Source organism: Neoarius graeffei, chromosome 13, assembly GCF_027579695.1.
Source record: "Neoarius graeffei isolate fNeoGra1 chromosome 13, fNeoGra1.pri, whole genome shotgun sequence".
NCBI lineage: Eukaryota > Metazoa > Chordata > Actinopteri > Siluriformes > Ariidae > Neoarius > Neoarius graeffei.
The window spans coordinates 50,467,177-50,481,201 of record NC_083581.1 but is presented as its reverse complement, the minus strand read 5'-3'; the positions used below and the strand labels follow the sequence as shown (position 1 = coordinate 50,481,201).

Below are 14,025 nucleotides of genomic sequence, written 5' to 3'. Positions count from 1 at the left end.
ATTATAATGGACAAAATATAAGTAAATAAGATTGATTGATTGTGAGACTTAAATTGTGGCATAATAAGCTTATACTGTACTACTGATATTCACGAGCTTTTCAAGGATTTAATCTTTAGATGTTTTGTTGTTATAGGATCATGGCATAACTGCTCTGCGTGAAGCCCCATTCTCAGTGACAGAGAGGATCTCTCCTGTAAGTATACCTAAGCATAAAATAGCGTATAGCTATATAGCACTGTGTATGTATATATTCAGTTTGGGAAAGAATAGGATTGTTGTGAGTGCATTCATTTTGTGGTTGCTTTCAGAAAAATGTTATTATCATCAACTCGTATTCAATTATCAAATATTTTTGCTTGGGATGAATAACTCATTGAGGTCATGAAGCATTGAGGCCTTTTGGTGTGGCAGAGATATTCTTGATATTTCTGTATAATTTGTATCCTGGGTAAAAGTGTCATAAATGGAAAAAAAATGACTTGAGTTAAGAGACTTGGGTTGAAAAAGAAACATGCAGCAGGCTATGCATTCAAATGAACTCCTCTCTTAACTCCTGCTCAGTACAATGACATGGTCTAACAATTTATTATTAACAAGATTTCCCATTAAAATTTGTTCACTGACTGGTTAGCAACTAAGAATAAATGTATTTCTGTTGATTATATGATGTTTTGTCTGTAATAACGCATCACATGTGTGATTCACATTTAGTTGGCACAACATAGTTATTTGTTTCAAGTGCTTTGCTTGTTAGGGGGGAAGCAGTTTTGACCTTGGACAAATATCATTGCTCTACCAGATTTAATATGTCACACCTTTTGTTGTGCCTGTCCAGCCAGCATCTGTACATTAATTTCTCGCCACAACAAGAATAGCAGATGGGTGAGAAAATATCTAACGTCCAAACAATAAATAAGCACAAAAATAGAGCCATGTATATTTTAATATGGCTGCATTGTGTGTAGGTTCATTTTCATAAAAAAGTGTGTAGATTTTATTGATCTTTAACTATCGTTACAGACTTTATTATGTTATTCTTTTCTTTTCTTGGGCAGGTGAGCTTCGGATCTTTGGCCAGAGAGGGTTCTGGGTCCCCTCTATTTGTAACAGAGAATGTGACCTCAGCTACAACACATGTTACCAAAGTAACAGCACTACAGCAGAAAAAAAAACATTATTTACACCACAAATTATAGTAAAACCAATCGGTCACTAACAATAGCGAGTCTGATGATATTGAGTGAGCGTTCTGATTTACCAGTGTTTGTTTACAGACAGTAAAAGGCGGATACTCGGAGACAAGAATTGAGAAGAGGATTATCATAACTGGAGATGATGATGTTGACCAAGATCAAGTAAGTCAAGAGCAAGTTAGTATAACAGAAATGTGCTGAAAACATGAAGTGTTATTTGTTCTCTCAGGTTTCTGCATTCATTTGAATTGAGAGCTACTTTTTTCACAGGCACTGGCCATGGCAATAAAAGAAGCCAAGCAGCAGCATCCTGACATGTTGGTAACTAAGGCCATAGTTGTCAGGGAAACAGAATCTTCCACACAAGATACACATGAGCAATTCAAGGTATTTGCCATAATCAGTCCCTAAGAACCTACATAACCCTCTCCCCTGTGAAAATAAATCCTTAGGGTTTTGCATCAAACCATTTACGGTTCTGCTATTTCACACGTAGGGTGCTTTTCATGCAGACACAAGCATCATTTCATGGTATAATGTTGGCATATTGCTAATTTGGTTAGCCATATAAAATTTTTACTTTGCATTTTTGTTATTGTAGTGGCCAGAAATGAAAGTGCTTGCCCCCTGCATAGGCACAGCAGTATAGTAAAAGTTGTGACAGACAAAATCTGCCAGCACAGTGGGACTTTTATTCCACTTTGTTCCAAAATTTGCACTTATGCTATGAGGAGGAGATCACCTTCCAAGACCTCCTCATCATGCAAATGTAGCTCACAAAGCACTAGCTTCCTAAACATAAGTCTTGTCCTATTATTCACAAGCCAGTTTTGTAGCTGGTCACTGTTTGTCATGCCATTTTAACAGTAGAATTACACAGCTATGGAAGAAATTAAGAGACCACATTTAATGGCAGTAACTACATACTGACTAAAATATTTTGTGGCTTGTGCTATGATCATAATAGTGGAGGTTGTGGTGTGTTGTTATGACCACTTGAAGTATGTAAAAAGAAAGCATGAAACATTTGAAAAATATGAAATTTTATATATAAGATGCTTATTCTTCTAATAATAGTGCAATTTAAAAAATTAAGCATTTGATTGGTGTATTAGTCGAAATTAATACATTATCAGGAGAGATCCAGTCATAGTAGCCAAATCAGATGAAAATTCAAATTCAGTCCAAATTGCTTGAAACTGCTCTCATTGAATTCAGAAATAAATGCAGAACATCATACTTTTTACAGAATTAAAATATATTTATCTGTTCTTGAGATATTACAAATCAAAGATTGAAAAAACGCCTTAATTTTTAGGAACCTTACCTTGTACCTTGTCCAGGTCTTCAGTCGTCGTCAGGTGATGGCTCTGCCTGCTCACATTTTTTGCGTTCGTTCAGTGCGGTTAACAAGAGGTGATGCCACCTGTTGCGATCTAATGCTCGTCTTGCACCATCTGAGATGTTGTAATCATCACCCAAGAGGAGCTGGAGGTCTTGTTCTAAGATCTTCACCAGGGATAGCCTGGGACGCCCAATGCGTCGAGACCCATGAATGGGCAACCAGTAGATGAGACATAACGGGAGTCTTTCACTTAATTTTTAGGAAATGGCCGTAATATCATGTATTAGGATAACATGGTCCCAAATGGGCCTCATTAACGAATGAGATCAAATGTTTTTTCTTAATAACTTTTCTATTTTTCCAAGATATTTACATGGAAATTGTCAGGCACATAGATATTTATATACTGAATACAAAGTTTGAAAAATTAGTAAAAACAAATTAGGCAAATTAGTATTTAATTAGTATTAATTATGCTAATCTGGGGGCGGCACGATGGTACAGTGATTAGTACTGTCGCCTCACAGCAAGAAGGTCCTGGGTTCGAGCCCAGCAGCCGGTGAGGGCCTTTCTGTGTGGAGTTTGCATGTTCTCCCCGTGTCTGCGTGGGTTTCCTCCGGGTGCTTCGGTTTCCCCCACAGTCCAAAGACATGCAGGTTAGGTTAAGTGGTGGCTCTAAATTAACCGTAGGTGTGAATGTGAGTGTGAATGGTTATTTGTCTCTGTGTTAGCCCTGCAATAACCTGGCGACTTGTCCAGGGTGTACCCCGCCTTTTGCCCATAGTCAGCTGGGATAGGCTCCAGCTTGCCTGCGACCCTGTAGAACAGGATAAGTGGCTACAGATAATGGATGGATATGCTAATTAGGTAAAAACATTAAATCGGTAAACTCAATAAAAAAAGTAATAAAAGATTATTTCTAATACCCTCTTTGTGCTCTATAGGCCTTTTTATTTCTCAAAAGTATGGCCTACTGGTGTTTATCATTTATATTCTTTAATATAATATTCACAGCTTTCAAGGCTAACCTCGAAAAAAAAAAAAAAACCTCTGTGAGCTACATCCAATAAACAATTCCAGTTAACTGAACTGAAATTGACACTCACATTTCTGACTTCTGGTTTTTAAAAATATAATTCCGACCACTAAGAGCTCAATATTTTTCATCAAAACAACTACAGTTATATTCTAAAATAGTTATTTATTTACAGGAATCAGTTTTATTTGAAAAAATAAGTAGGTAAAGCTATGCAAATTCACGTCAAAGTCTCCCGTGAAGCATATCAAAACTAGCTGACGGAAAACTTTGCTGAATACTTCATCAGAAACAGCGAGAGCTAGAGAACATCCCTATAAAACTTATCTGATTTGATATTCACGAGTAATCCAGTCAGAAACCAATCAGGAGAGAGAGCCTGACCACTTTCCCGTGACTCAAAAAGCACCAGCAGTTTCTCAATGTTATGTGAGCAGAGTTTTTACTCTGTTGTACCAACCTCAACCTGTCGTTACTCCCAAAGTACTGAATAGATTTTAACGAGATACATTTCTTTGGAAAGCAGAGATTATAAGCTTTTTAATGATAGCATTAACAATAGAAAATATTCAAGAGTGAAGCAATGACAGATTTGGAAACTTTGATGAGCATCTGCATGCACAGCTTTCACAGCACGGCCAGCCAGCATTTGATATGCCTAGTCATAGCTCCTCTTATAACCACTGATTTGAATATTAAATTAATGAATGGACATCCACAAAACCTGGTTGTAAGAAGCATTTATTTATTTACTTACTTACTTACCAATATCATTTTTGAATTATTTACATTTTAAGGGGGCTCTTAATAATCCTGGACCAAATACATAGAACAGCTCTGTTAGATTCTATCTGCCACATCCTCTGCTGTTGTTCCACCTACATCAGTGAAGACTTTTTTTTTTTTAAACACAAAAATAGCAACTGAGCAGAAAAGGGAAACATTGGCCTATGCCCAGCAAAAGTAGCAATATACCATCACTATACCAGCAAACTGAGCTTGGTAGATCTCACAGGAGCAGTCTTATATAAATTATATAATTATCATAGACAAGTCCTAGCTTTAACACAGGTAATTTCTGTTCACTCCAAAATACCCCCAAATCATTTTTACAGTACAGTAGATTATAAAATTTATTATTTATAAGCACAAATTCAGCATTTTAGAGATAATACATTTTAAGATAATGTACAAGCTAAGACAATTATTTATAAGGCATAATACAGTTGGAATTATATTTGTATGAAGTTGGTGTTAATATATCATTATTGCCCTTTTTCAGTCCTGATCTCTTAGACTGTCAGGACTGTTCACAGGAGAAGTACTGTATTTTAAACCATCTAATGATGGTGGATCATGGACATCTACTATCCAGCACCCATCAATCCTAACCCACAGGTTCCAGCACCTCTCTAGCAGCATACAGATATACATCCTCCCTGTCACAAGTCAGACTTCACATCTTTGCACCCATCTGTCTATTTTTACTTTCAGTGTGGTCATGCATAATGAGAAAAGTGGCATTGTGCATGCCATGCTGGAATATTCAACCATTTGAAACTGACTATTTCTCAAGAGATCTACTGGATAGGCAAATGGGAAGGCTTATTTTGCAATCATCAGACTATAGGAAGTGTCATTCATCTCAGAACGCACATGACTGTTACTTGATCAGATAAAGCTAAAATGCTGTTAAATTTTAATTCTCAGACCATTTATGTGTCCATGACAATGATCACATGAGAGAAACAAATTAACAAATCTAAAACATGGGCACCATCGGACCAACTAAAGCGGATCAGTGCACTCATCAAATAGGCACATATGGTGTTGACAGGACATGGACAGATTGCTGGACACAAGGACAACAATTTGTGCCAATTATGGAAGGAAGACGCTTCTGAGAAGCTTTCTGAGAGGAGAAAAGAGAAATCAACAAGAAACAACTTTGAAACAGAATGACACAAATACTCAATATAAAATGAAGATAATTGTCATTGTCATTGTTGTGAAGATAAGTACGCTATAAAAAAAAATCACCCTCTGTAGGGCCTTGTTCCCGGAACGTGTGATGTTGTACTTAATGTATATTTGGCCCTGGAAACCCTTTCATTAATCCTGTATGATTCATATTCAGGTTACCAAATGAAATTTTCCTTTAAATGAGGTGCTAAAAACAAATAATAACTACAAAATGGTATACATTTCATATTAATAAGAAAATCCCTTCATTTCTCTCCAATCAGGCTTTAATCAGTGTGGTAATAATGTAATATGAACATGTTTATATGAATGGTTTTGCAGAAGAATTGAAGAACCAATAATAATATTTTGTTTTATATACTGTAGGTATTTTAAAGAAAGAAAAAATGTCATGCCCTAGATATATTGACCCTGATACTAGCAAAGCAGAATAAAGTTTTGAATAACTGTGTCATATGCATGTCAAACTGCCCGATTATTAATTCCACGAGTTGGGGGGGGGGGGGGGAGAAAGAAGACACAAATACTATTATTTGGCTTTTTAAAATACCTCCTCTTTCTCATCTTTTCTTTCTTGCTTGCTTGCTTTCTTTCTTGCTTTTTTTTCTTTTTTTGGAACAACTGTTCATGCTAATTCACCATGTCCCTTAAAGCGATGTCTTTATAGTTTCACACTGTTTCAATATACCGATTGCTTACTCTGTGGTTGATGTCATGAGCGTTTTATTTCTATTTTCAGTGGACTGTTTGTGCAGTGATTCTCCTTAAATCCTTCCCTCTGTAACACTAGTGCTGGAACAGCCGAAAGAATGAATGCAGATTTGTCTGTTGTAGTGTTTTATAGGTGAATGGGCCTTAAATGGTACATGCATTACTGTACTTTAAAATGATACTTGGGGATACTGTGTAAGGATGAAGAATCTCATGCTCTGATTTTTCATTAGAAAACTAAAAGTGACTTGTAGAGGATTGTGTTATGGACCTTTAACAAAGAATTGTACCATGTGAATGTTTCATCTCGGCATACCTTTCTCAACTTGAAAATATCATGGCTAGACTTAGAGCATTAAAACAATTAAGCAGTACATTTTACAGACTTAAGTGGAGTGGTTTTCCAGACAAGGTTGAAAAATACGACATTTCAATAGTGTCATAATCCTAGAAGAATAAAATATGGATTTCCTGATATTTAACTTCCTAGCTTTAGATGCTTGATTGAATTAATGTGTAATATTTCATTAACGCCTACGTTAATAGGAAAACAGTAAATACAACTTACAGAAATCATCAAAATCAACTTTAAAACAAAACAAAACATGGCTATTTTTGATTTCTGCTTGATCTGGCCACATAGTTTGTATCCAACATTCATTATTAATATAGTGAAGATGCAGTGAATTAACCTGTCGTCCTGGAAACTTAATTTTCAGCTTGTTGTCAATGTCTTCAATTTTAGTCTTAAAATAACATTAGTCAGGGTGTTGTAGCCTACACTGAGCTCTAGTCAATAGATAAAGTATTCAGCAATCTGGATTGATTGCGCTGTTTATCCAAACAGTCATGGCTGGAAAACCACCCCTGATTTTCTTTATAAGAGTACAGAAGTGCCATGGAAAGCTGCTAATACATTCCCAGCCATTCATCAGCTTCTTAACCCAGACCTTCATCTCAAACTAAATCCTCTAACAAAAGCCTGTGAATGATTTAGCAGTGTGCTAATGCTATCTTAAATATCCTGCTTGTTAGATTACAGTAGTTTTCTCTCATTTCCTGTAATGAGGAAGGGTTTATGAGTACAAAGTGAGTTGATTTGGTAAGGAGATGGTGACATCTATTGAGCAGATGTTGCTTCCATTGCATTTCAGGGGTTCATAACCTCTCTCTACCTTTTCTAATAATTATTGATCATGTGCCATGGAGGTCATGTGCTAAAGGACAGAGAACTTCACAACTCTGCATATGATCTACTCTTTTTGCATTTACACTTCTTTCACTTGTACTCTGTAATTCCTACTGCTTGGTTCCCTGTGTTTGCTGTACAGTGGTCGACATGAAATAAATTGGCCAGTTAATGCCATGTGGTGTCATAAATTAGTGTACCTCTATCATGCAGCAGCAGCATCTGGTCTACTGAACAACAGACCCAGAAGAAAACAAAACAAAGAAACAAAAACCCCTGAACATGAGCAGAACATCATGTACCACAAGGGGGCACTACACTACAATGTTCAGATCCATATTCAGTGTTCAGAATATTGAAGGATGTGCACTGTGCATAAACATTTTGCAAACTATTACATTAAAAACTATGAACTTGAATGAATATGTCCAAATGACTTCAGTCATGTTGCTTTGTTCATGTAAAGACCTGTTGCTCTTTTAAAGATCACAAAGAGACAGTTCAGGCTGAGTAACTGTATGAATGGTGCAAATGGACGGTGTCCAGTGTGCCCACTTAACCACAGCAACTTGCTACAGAATGTAAAGCAAGGTGTTGTTAATACCTTATTCACAAAAGATGGTATTAGCAATAAAACAAATACAGACTATAATTTAAGGCTGGTTTCGGCACTGAGGCAGCAGCTTGAGCTTTTTTTCGACAACAGAAAACAGAGTAAAGAGTATACATACTGGGGACATTACACATCAACAGGACACCAAAATCTAGAAAATAATGTACAAGATTGATTGATTGACAACTGAAAATGTTAAAAGCTTCAGTGATCAGAATCTGTGGCATTATTGAATCAACTTGTATAACATCAGGACATCCATCTGGTTTATGTGTTAATGTACTGTGATGTTGACTGACTGTGGTAAATTCATAAAATCTCCAGATTATGATATATACTGCACTGGTCAGGGCGGCATGGTGGTGTAGTGGTTAGCGCTGTCGCCTCACAGCAAGAAGGTCCGGGTTCGAGCCCCATGGCCGACGAGGGCCTTTCTGTGTGAAGTTTGCATGTTCTCCCCGTGTCCGCGTGGGTTTCCTCCGGGTGCTCCGGTTTCCCCCACAGTCCAAAGACATGCAGGTTAGGTTAACTGGTGACTCTAAATTGACCGTAGGTGTGAATGTGAGTGTAAATGGTTGTCTGTGTCTATGTGTCAGCCCTGTGATGACCTGGCGACTTGTCCAGGGTGTACCCCGCCTTTCGCCTGTAGTCAGCTGGGATAGGCTCCAGCTTGCCTGCGACCCTGTAGAACAGGATAAAGTGGCTAGAGATAATGAGATGAGATGAGACTGCACTGGTCCTTAAAGGTAGACTGCCTTTCAGATTTTTCAAGTGTAGGTCATAAAAATAATTTTCCCTGACACCCAATTATTTTTGTTTAGTGGACCCAAAGCTACTGAATTCGAATCAGACTTCCAATTTTATTAGTTTTTTTCCCTAATAGAACAATTAATGAATTTAGGGCCACATAGCCCTAAATTCTCCACTATTTTTTTCCTGCTTCACTATGACCCAATTCCAGATACTACGTCATGCATCACTTGGTGAGTTTTCCCCGTTCGCACAAGGCATTGTGGGATACAAATTTGAAACAGGAGAGAAAAATGGAGGATGCAAGTGTGCGAATGAAATGTGGAAGACCGACTACAGTAACGGAAAGCAAGAAGAAAAGACGTTATGTTGCAAAGGAAAGGAAACGCAGGACCAAACTAATAAATATCGTCGGTCAGCGAGCACCTCGGTGTGATCAGCTGTTCGTTTAGTGACAGAATGATGTAACTCTCAGTGCACGGTCAAGGTAAACCTGCGCATGTGCACACGGACTTCCTCTGTCTGCTTGACTGCTCAAAGCGAGCGATTTCATGCACATTATTTGCTAGGGAATCCCCTCAAATTAAATAAATTCCCAGTCACAGAATGGCCTGATATTTTGTGAGATATTACAGAAATAAACATGTATCACAATGATCAAATTTCAGAGGGCACTAAATTTCACAGATTTTATGAAATCGAAAGGCCATCTAGCTTTATGTTGTAAAAAGTGTATTGTTTTCATGTTTGTATTGAACATTCAGTCAAGATAGTCACTCATGTATTCAGTGTTCTGTTGGCAAGATGGGCACTGGAAAGGGTTACAGGCCATTTAAAACAACAACTCCACTGTCTTCCGTTTTGGTATCAACGTTTGAGTTGAGTGAACAAAATAGAAAATCCAGTTTCAGATAAGCAAATATTTTCAGGTTTGAGCCATCTGCCATAATAAAGTCCTGATCAAGTGGATGAGTATCTGTATTAAAGATAAATAAGAATACTGAAATCTCCAGTGCCACTAAAACCTCATGTCCTACAGTATGGAAAAAAAAGGAAACACAAATGAAATTCATTGCACACATGCACGCGCACACACACACACCCTGTCAGATCTGTGTGCTTTGGCACGTGCACCAGTTGGACTCTTGGGCGCACTCCGGATTGCACGTGCGCCGAGTGGGCTTTCGCACACACGCTGTTAACGACGCACACCTGCTCATGATTAAGGCGCAATCTGTGCACCTATATCAAGACTGTTTAAACACATGCTCAGTGCGAAGTATTGAGTTCTTTGGACATACAACCCCTGGCAAAAAGTATGGAATCACCAGTCTTGAATGAGCACTCATTCACACATTTTATTCTGTAGAACAAACTCAGATCACAAACATGATACAATAATAAAGTCATTCCAAAGTGCACCTTCTTGGCCTTCAGAAACACTAAAAGAAATGAAGAAAAAGCATTGTGGAAGTCAGTAAATGTTACTTTTATAGACCAAGCACAGAGAAAAAAAATATGGAATCACTCAATTCTGAAGAAAAAAATATGGAATCATGAAAAACAGACAAACAAAAGAACATTCAAAACACATCACTAGTACTTAGTTGCACCACCTCTGGCTTTTATAATGGCTTGCAGTCTCTTAGGCATGGACTTGATGAGTGACAAACAGTATTCTTCATCAATCTGGTGCCAACTCTCTTTGATTGCAGTTGCCAGATCAGCTTTGGAGGCTGGAGCCTTGTCGTGGACCATTTTTTTCAATTTCCACCACAAGTTTCTATTGGGTTGAGATCTGGACTACACTGTGTGCACAATTATTAGGCAAGTTGTATTCCTGATGATTAATTTTATCGTTGAACAAATACAGTGCTCTCAGTCAATCCAAATTGTTAATAAACCTAAAACCAGAATGATTAACAAAGGATAGGGGAGTTTAGGCCTTCTCAGGGGAATATATAAGTGTGCAGAATTATTAGGCAACATTTAGTGTGCAGAATTATTATGCAACTAAATGAAAAGCTTAAAGTTTCCCATCTCACTTGTTTATTTTAATTTTCAGTGTAACAAATAAACATCTCAGAATTAACAAATAAACACTTCTAGCATTTCAAAAATATTCAGTGACCAATATAGCCACCCTTCTTTTCAATAACTGCCATGAGCCTTCCATCCAGTCTGTTAGTTTTTTGATTTGTTGACGATCAACTTTTTGTGCAGGAGCAACCACGGCCTCCCAAATGCTATTCAGAGTGGTGTACTGTCTTCCCTCGCTGTAAATCTCATGCTTAAGAAGGGGCCACAAGTACTCAATAGGGTTTAAGTCAAGTGAGGAAGGGGGCCATGTCATTACTTTGTCATCTTTAAGGCCTTTGTGGGCTCGCCAAGCAGTGGAGTACTTGGGTGCATGTGATGGTGCATTGTTCTGCATAACAATCATGGCCTTCTTGAATGATGCAGACTTCTTCCCATACCACTGCTTGAAGAATGTATCTTTTAGAAACTGGCAGTAGGTTTGGAAATTGATGTTAAGTCCATCTTCAACCTGAAATGGTCAAACTAGCTCATCCTTAATAATAGCAGCCCATGCCATTACCCCTCCACCACCTTGCTGGTGTCTGAGTCAAAGTGCCCTGTGTCCATTAGTTATCCAGCTATGGGCCCATCCATCTGGTCTATCCAGAGTCACTCTCATTTCATCCGTCCATAAAACCTTTGGAAAATCTGTCTTCAGATATTTCTTGGCCCAATCTTGACATTTCAACTTGTGAGTCTTGTTTAGTGGTGGCCGTGTTTCAGCCTTCCTTACCTTGGCCATGTCTCTGAGCACCGAACACCTTGTCCTTCTGGACACTCCAGGTCGGTTGCAATTCTAGAATATTGTGGCACTGGAGGATCATGGGTTCCTGGTAGCTTCATGTTTAATCCTTCTCAAGTCTTTTGTGGTTAATTTGTGTCTTTTCTTCTCCACACATTTTTTGCGACCCTGTTGACTATTTGCAACAAAACGTTTGATTGTTCTGTGCTCACATTTCTATAGCTTAGCTATTTCAAGAGTGCTGCATCCCTCTGATAGGCATTTTACAATTTTTGTCTTTTCAGTGTCTGTTAAATCTCTTTTTTGGCCCATTTTGCCTGAGATAAAGAAGCTGCCTAATAATTATGCACACCTTAATATAGGGTATTAATGACTTTAGGTCACACCCTCCCTCATTACACAAATAAATACCACCTGAGAATGCTTAAATCCAATTAGCATTCAAGTGTATCTAGCTTGCGGTTGGAAAACATGCATAGAAATAATGGTAGGATCAGAGTACTCACTTGCCTAATAATTGTGCACACAGTGTATTTGCAGGCCATGACATTGACTGGATGTGTCCTTCACCAAGGAATGCTTTCACAGTTTTTGCTCTATGGCATGATGCACTGTCATCTTTGAAAATTATTTAATCATCCCCAAACATCTTTTCAGTTGAAGGGATAAGAAAACTGTCCAAAATGTCAATGTAAACCTGTGCATTTATTGAAGAAGTAACCACAGCCATCTCCCCAGTGCCTTTGCCTGACATGCAGCCCCATATCATCAAGGATTGTGGAAATTTAGATGTTTTCTTCAGGCAGTCCTCTTCATAAATCTCACTGGAATGGCACCAAACAAAAGTTCCAGCATCATCACCTTGTCCAATGCAGATTCGTGATTCATCACTGAAGATAACTTTCATCCAGTCATCCACAGTCCATGATTGCTTCTCCTTAGCCCATTGTAGTCTTGTTCTTTTCTGTTTAGGTGTCAATGATAGTTTTCTTTTAGCTTTCCTATATGAAAATCCCATTTCCTTTAGGTGATTTCTCACGGTTCGGTCACATACTTGTACATTGACTCCAGCTTCCTCCCATTTATGCTTCATTTGTTTTGTTGTACTTTTTCGGTTTTCAAGACATATGGCCTTTTTTTGTCTTGACGCTTTGATGCCTTCCTTGGTCTACCTGTATGCTTGGCTTTAAAAACCTTCCCATGCTGTTTGTACTTGGTCCATATCTTAGATACAACTGATTGTGAACAGCCCACATCTTTGGCAACCATGCGTGAAGAGTTACCTTCTTTAAGAAGTTTGACAATCCTCTCTTTTGTTTCAAGAGACATCTCTCTTGTTGGAGCCATGATTCTTGCCAATCCACTTGGTCCAGCAGCCCTCCAAGGTGTGATAACTGCGCTGTTTCTAACTGCAGACTAACGAGCAGATCTAATCTGAGGCAGGTGTCAATTTAGGGAAAGGAAATTGACTGGGTGAGTCCTTATTTTCTACCTGAGAATTGAGTGATTCCATATTTTTTTCCTCAGAATTGAGTGATTCCATATTTTTTCCCTGTGCTTGGTCTATAAAAGTAACATTTGCTGACTATCACAATGTATTTTCTTCGTTTATTTTAGCGTTTCTGAAGGCCAAGAAGTTGCACTTTGGAATGACTTTATTATTGTATCATGTTTGTGATCTCAGTTTGTTCTACAGAATAAAACGTCTGAATGAGTGCTCATCCAAGACTGGTGATTCCATACTTTTTGCCAGGGGTTGTATTACTGAGCCTTATTTCCTGCGTTGTTTTCCTGGTTTCCTGAAATCCTATTCCTTGTTTCCGTTTTTGTCGTTGCCTGTAATACTGTTTGAGTCTCGCCCGACCCTGTGCTCATTCCTCGTTTGTGATATAGCCTGCTGATTTGGACTGTCTGCCAGTGTGTTTTCACTATTATAAATGAAACCTATTCTGTACTTACATCCATCTACTCCCAATCCCTGACACCCCCCATATGTAAAACACACTGTCTTTGCAAATATGCATTCATCCATGTTATTTTTAAGCAGGCTATCTGAAGCAGTGATTAACCAAGTTGTTCTGAGTTATGTGTGAAATCTTATCTAAAATTGCTTGTGCAAGTTTAAAGAAATCAAAATAACTACCATTACTAACAAACCAGTTCTTATGTTCAAATAAACCTGACTGAATTGTGAAAAAGGTAAATTATACAATATTGTGCAAAAGTCTTAGGTACATGTAAAGAAATGTTGTAGACAAAAAATGGCTTAAAAAATAATGAAATGTTTCAACATTTAAAAATACTACAAACAGCAGTAAGCCATACTAAATTAAACAAAGTCAATATTTGGTGTGAGACGACCCTTAACTTTAAAAAAAAAA

General features: G+C 37.9%; 1 protein-coding gene across 1 annotated transcript in view; it reads left to right on the top strand.

Annotated features, from left to right (window-relative positions):
* Nucleotides 1–5,819, top strand: part of si:dkey-178k16.1 (band 4.1-like protein 1) — a 79,089-nt gene extending 73,270 nt beyond the window's left edge. The window contains exons 20-24 of the mRNA XM_060936875.1: nt 137–196; nt 1,059–1,148; nt 1,278–1,358; nt 1,467–1,583; nt 4,860–5,819. Coding sequence (XP_060792858.1) covers nt 137–196; nt 1,059–1,148; nt 1,278–1,358; nt 1,467–1,583; nt 4,860–4,865 — 354 coding nt within the window. The 3' untranslated portion in view covers nt 4,866–5,819. The remainder of the gene's footprint in view (nt 1–136; nt 197–1,058; nt 1,149–1,277; nt 1,359–1,466; nt 1,584–4,859) is intronic.
* The last annotated feature ends 8,206 nt before the right edge of the window (nt 5,820–14,025 follow it).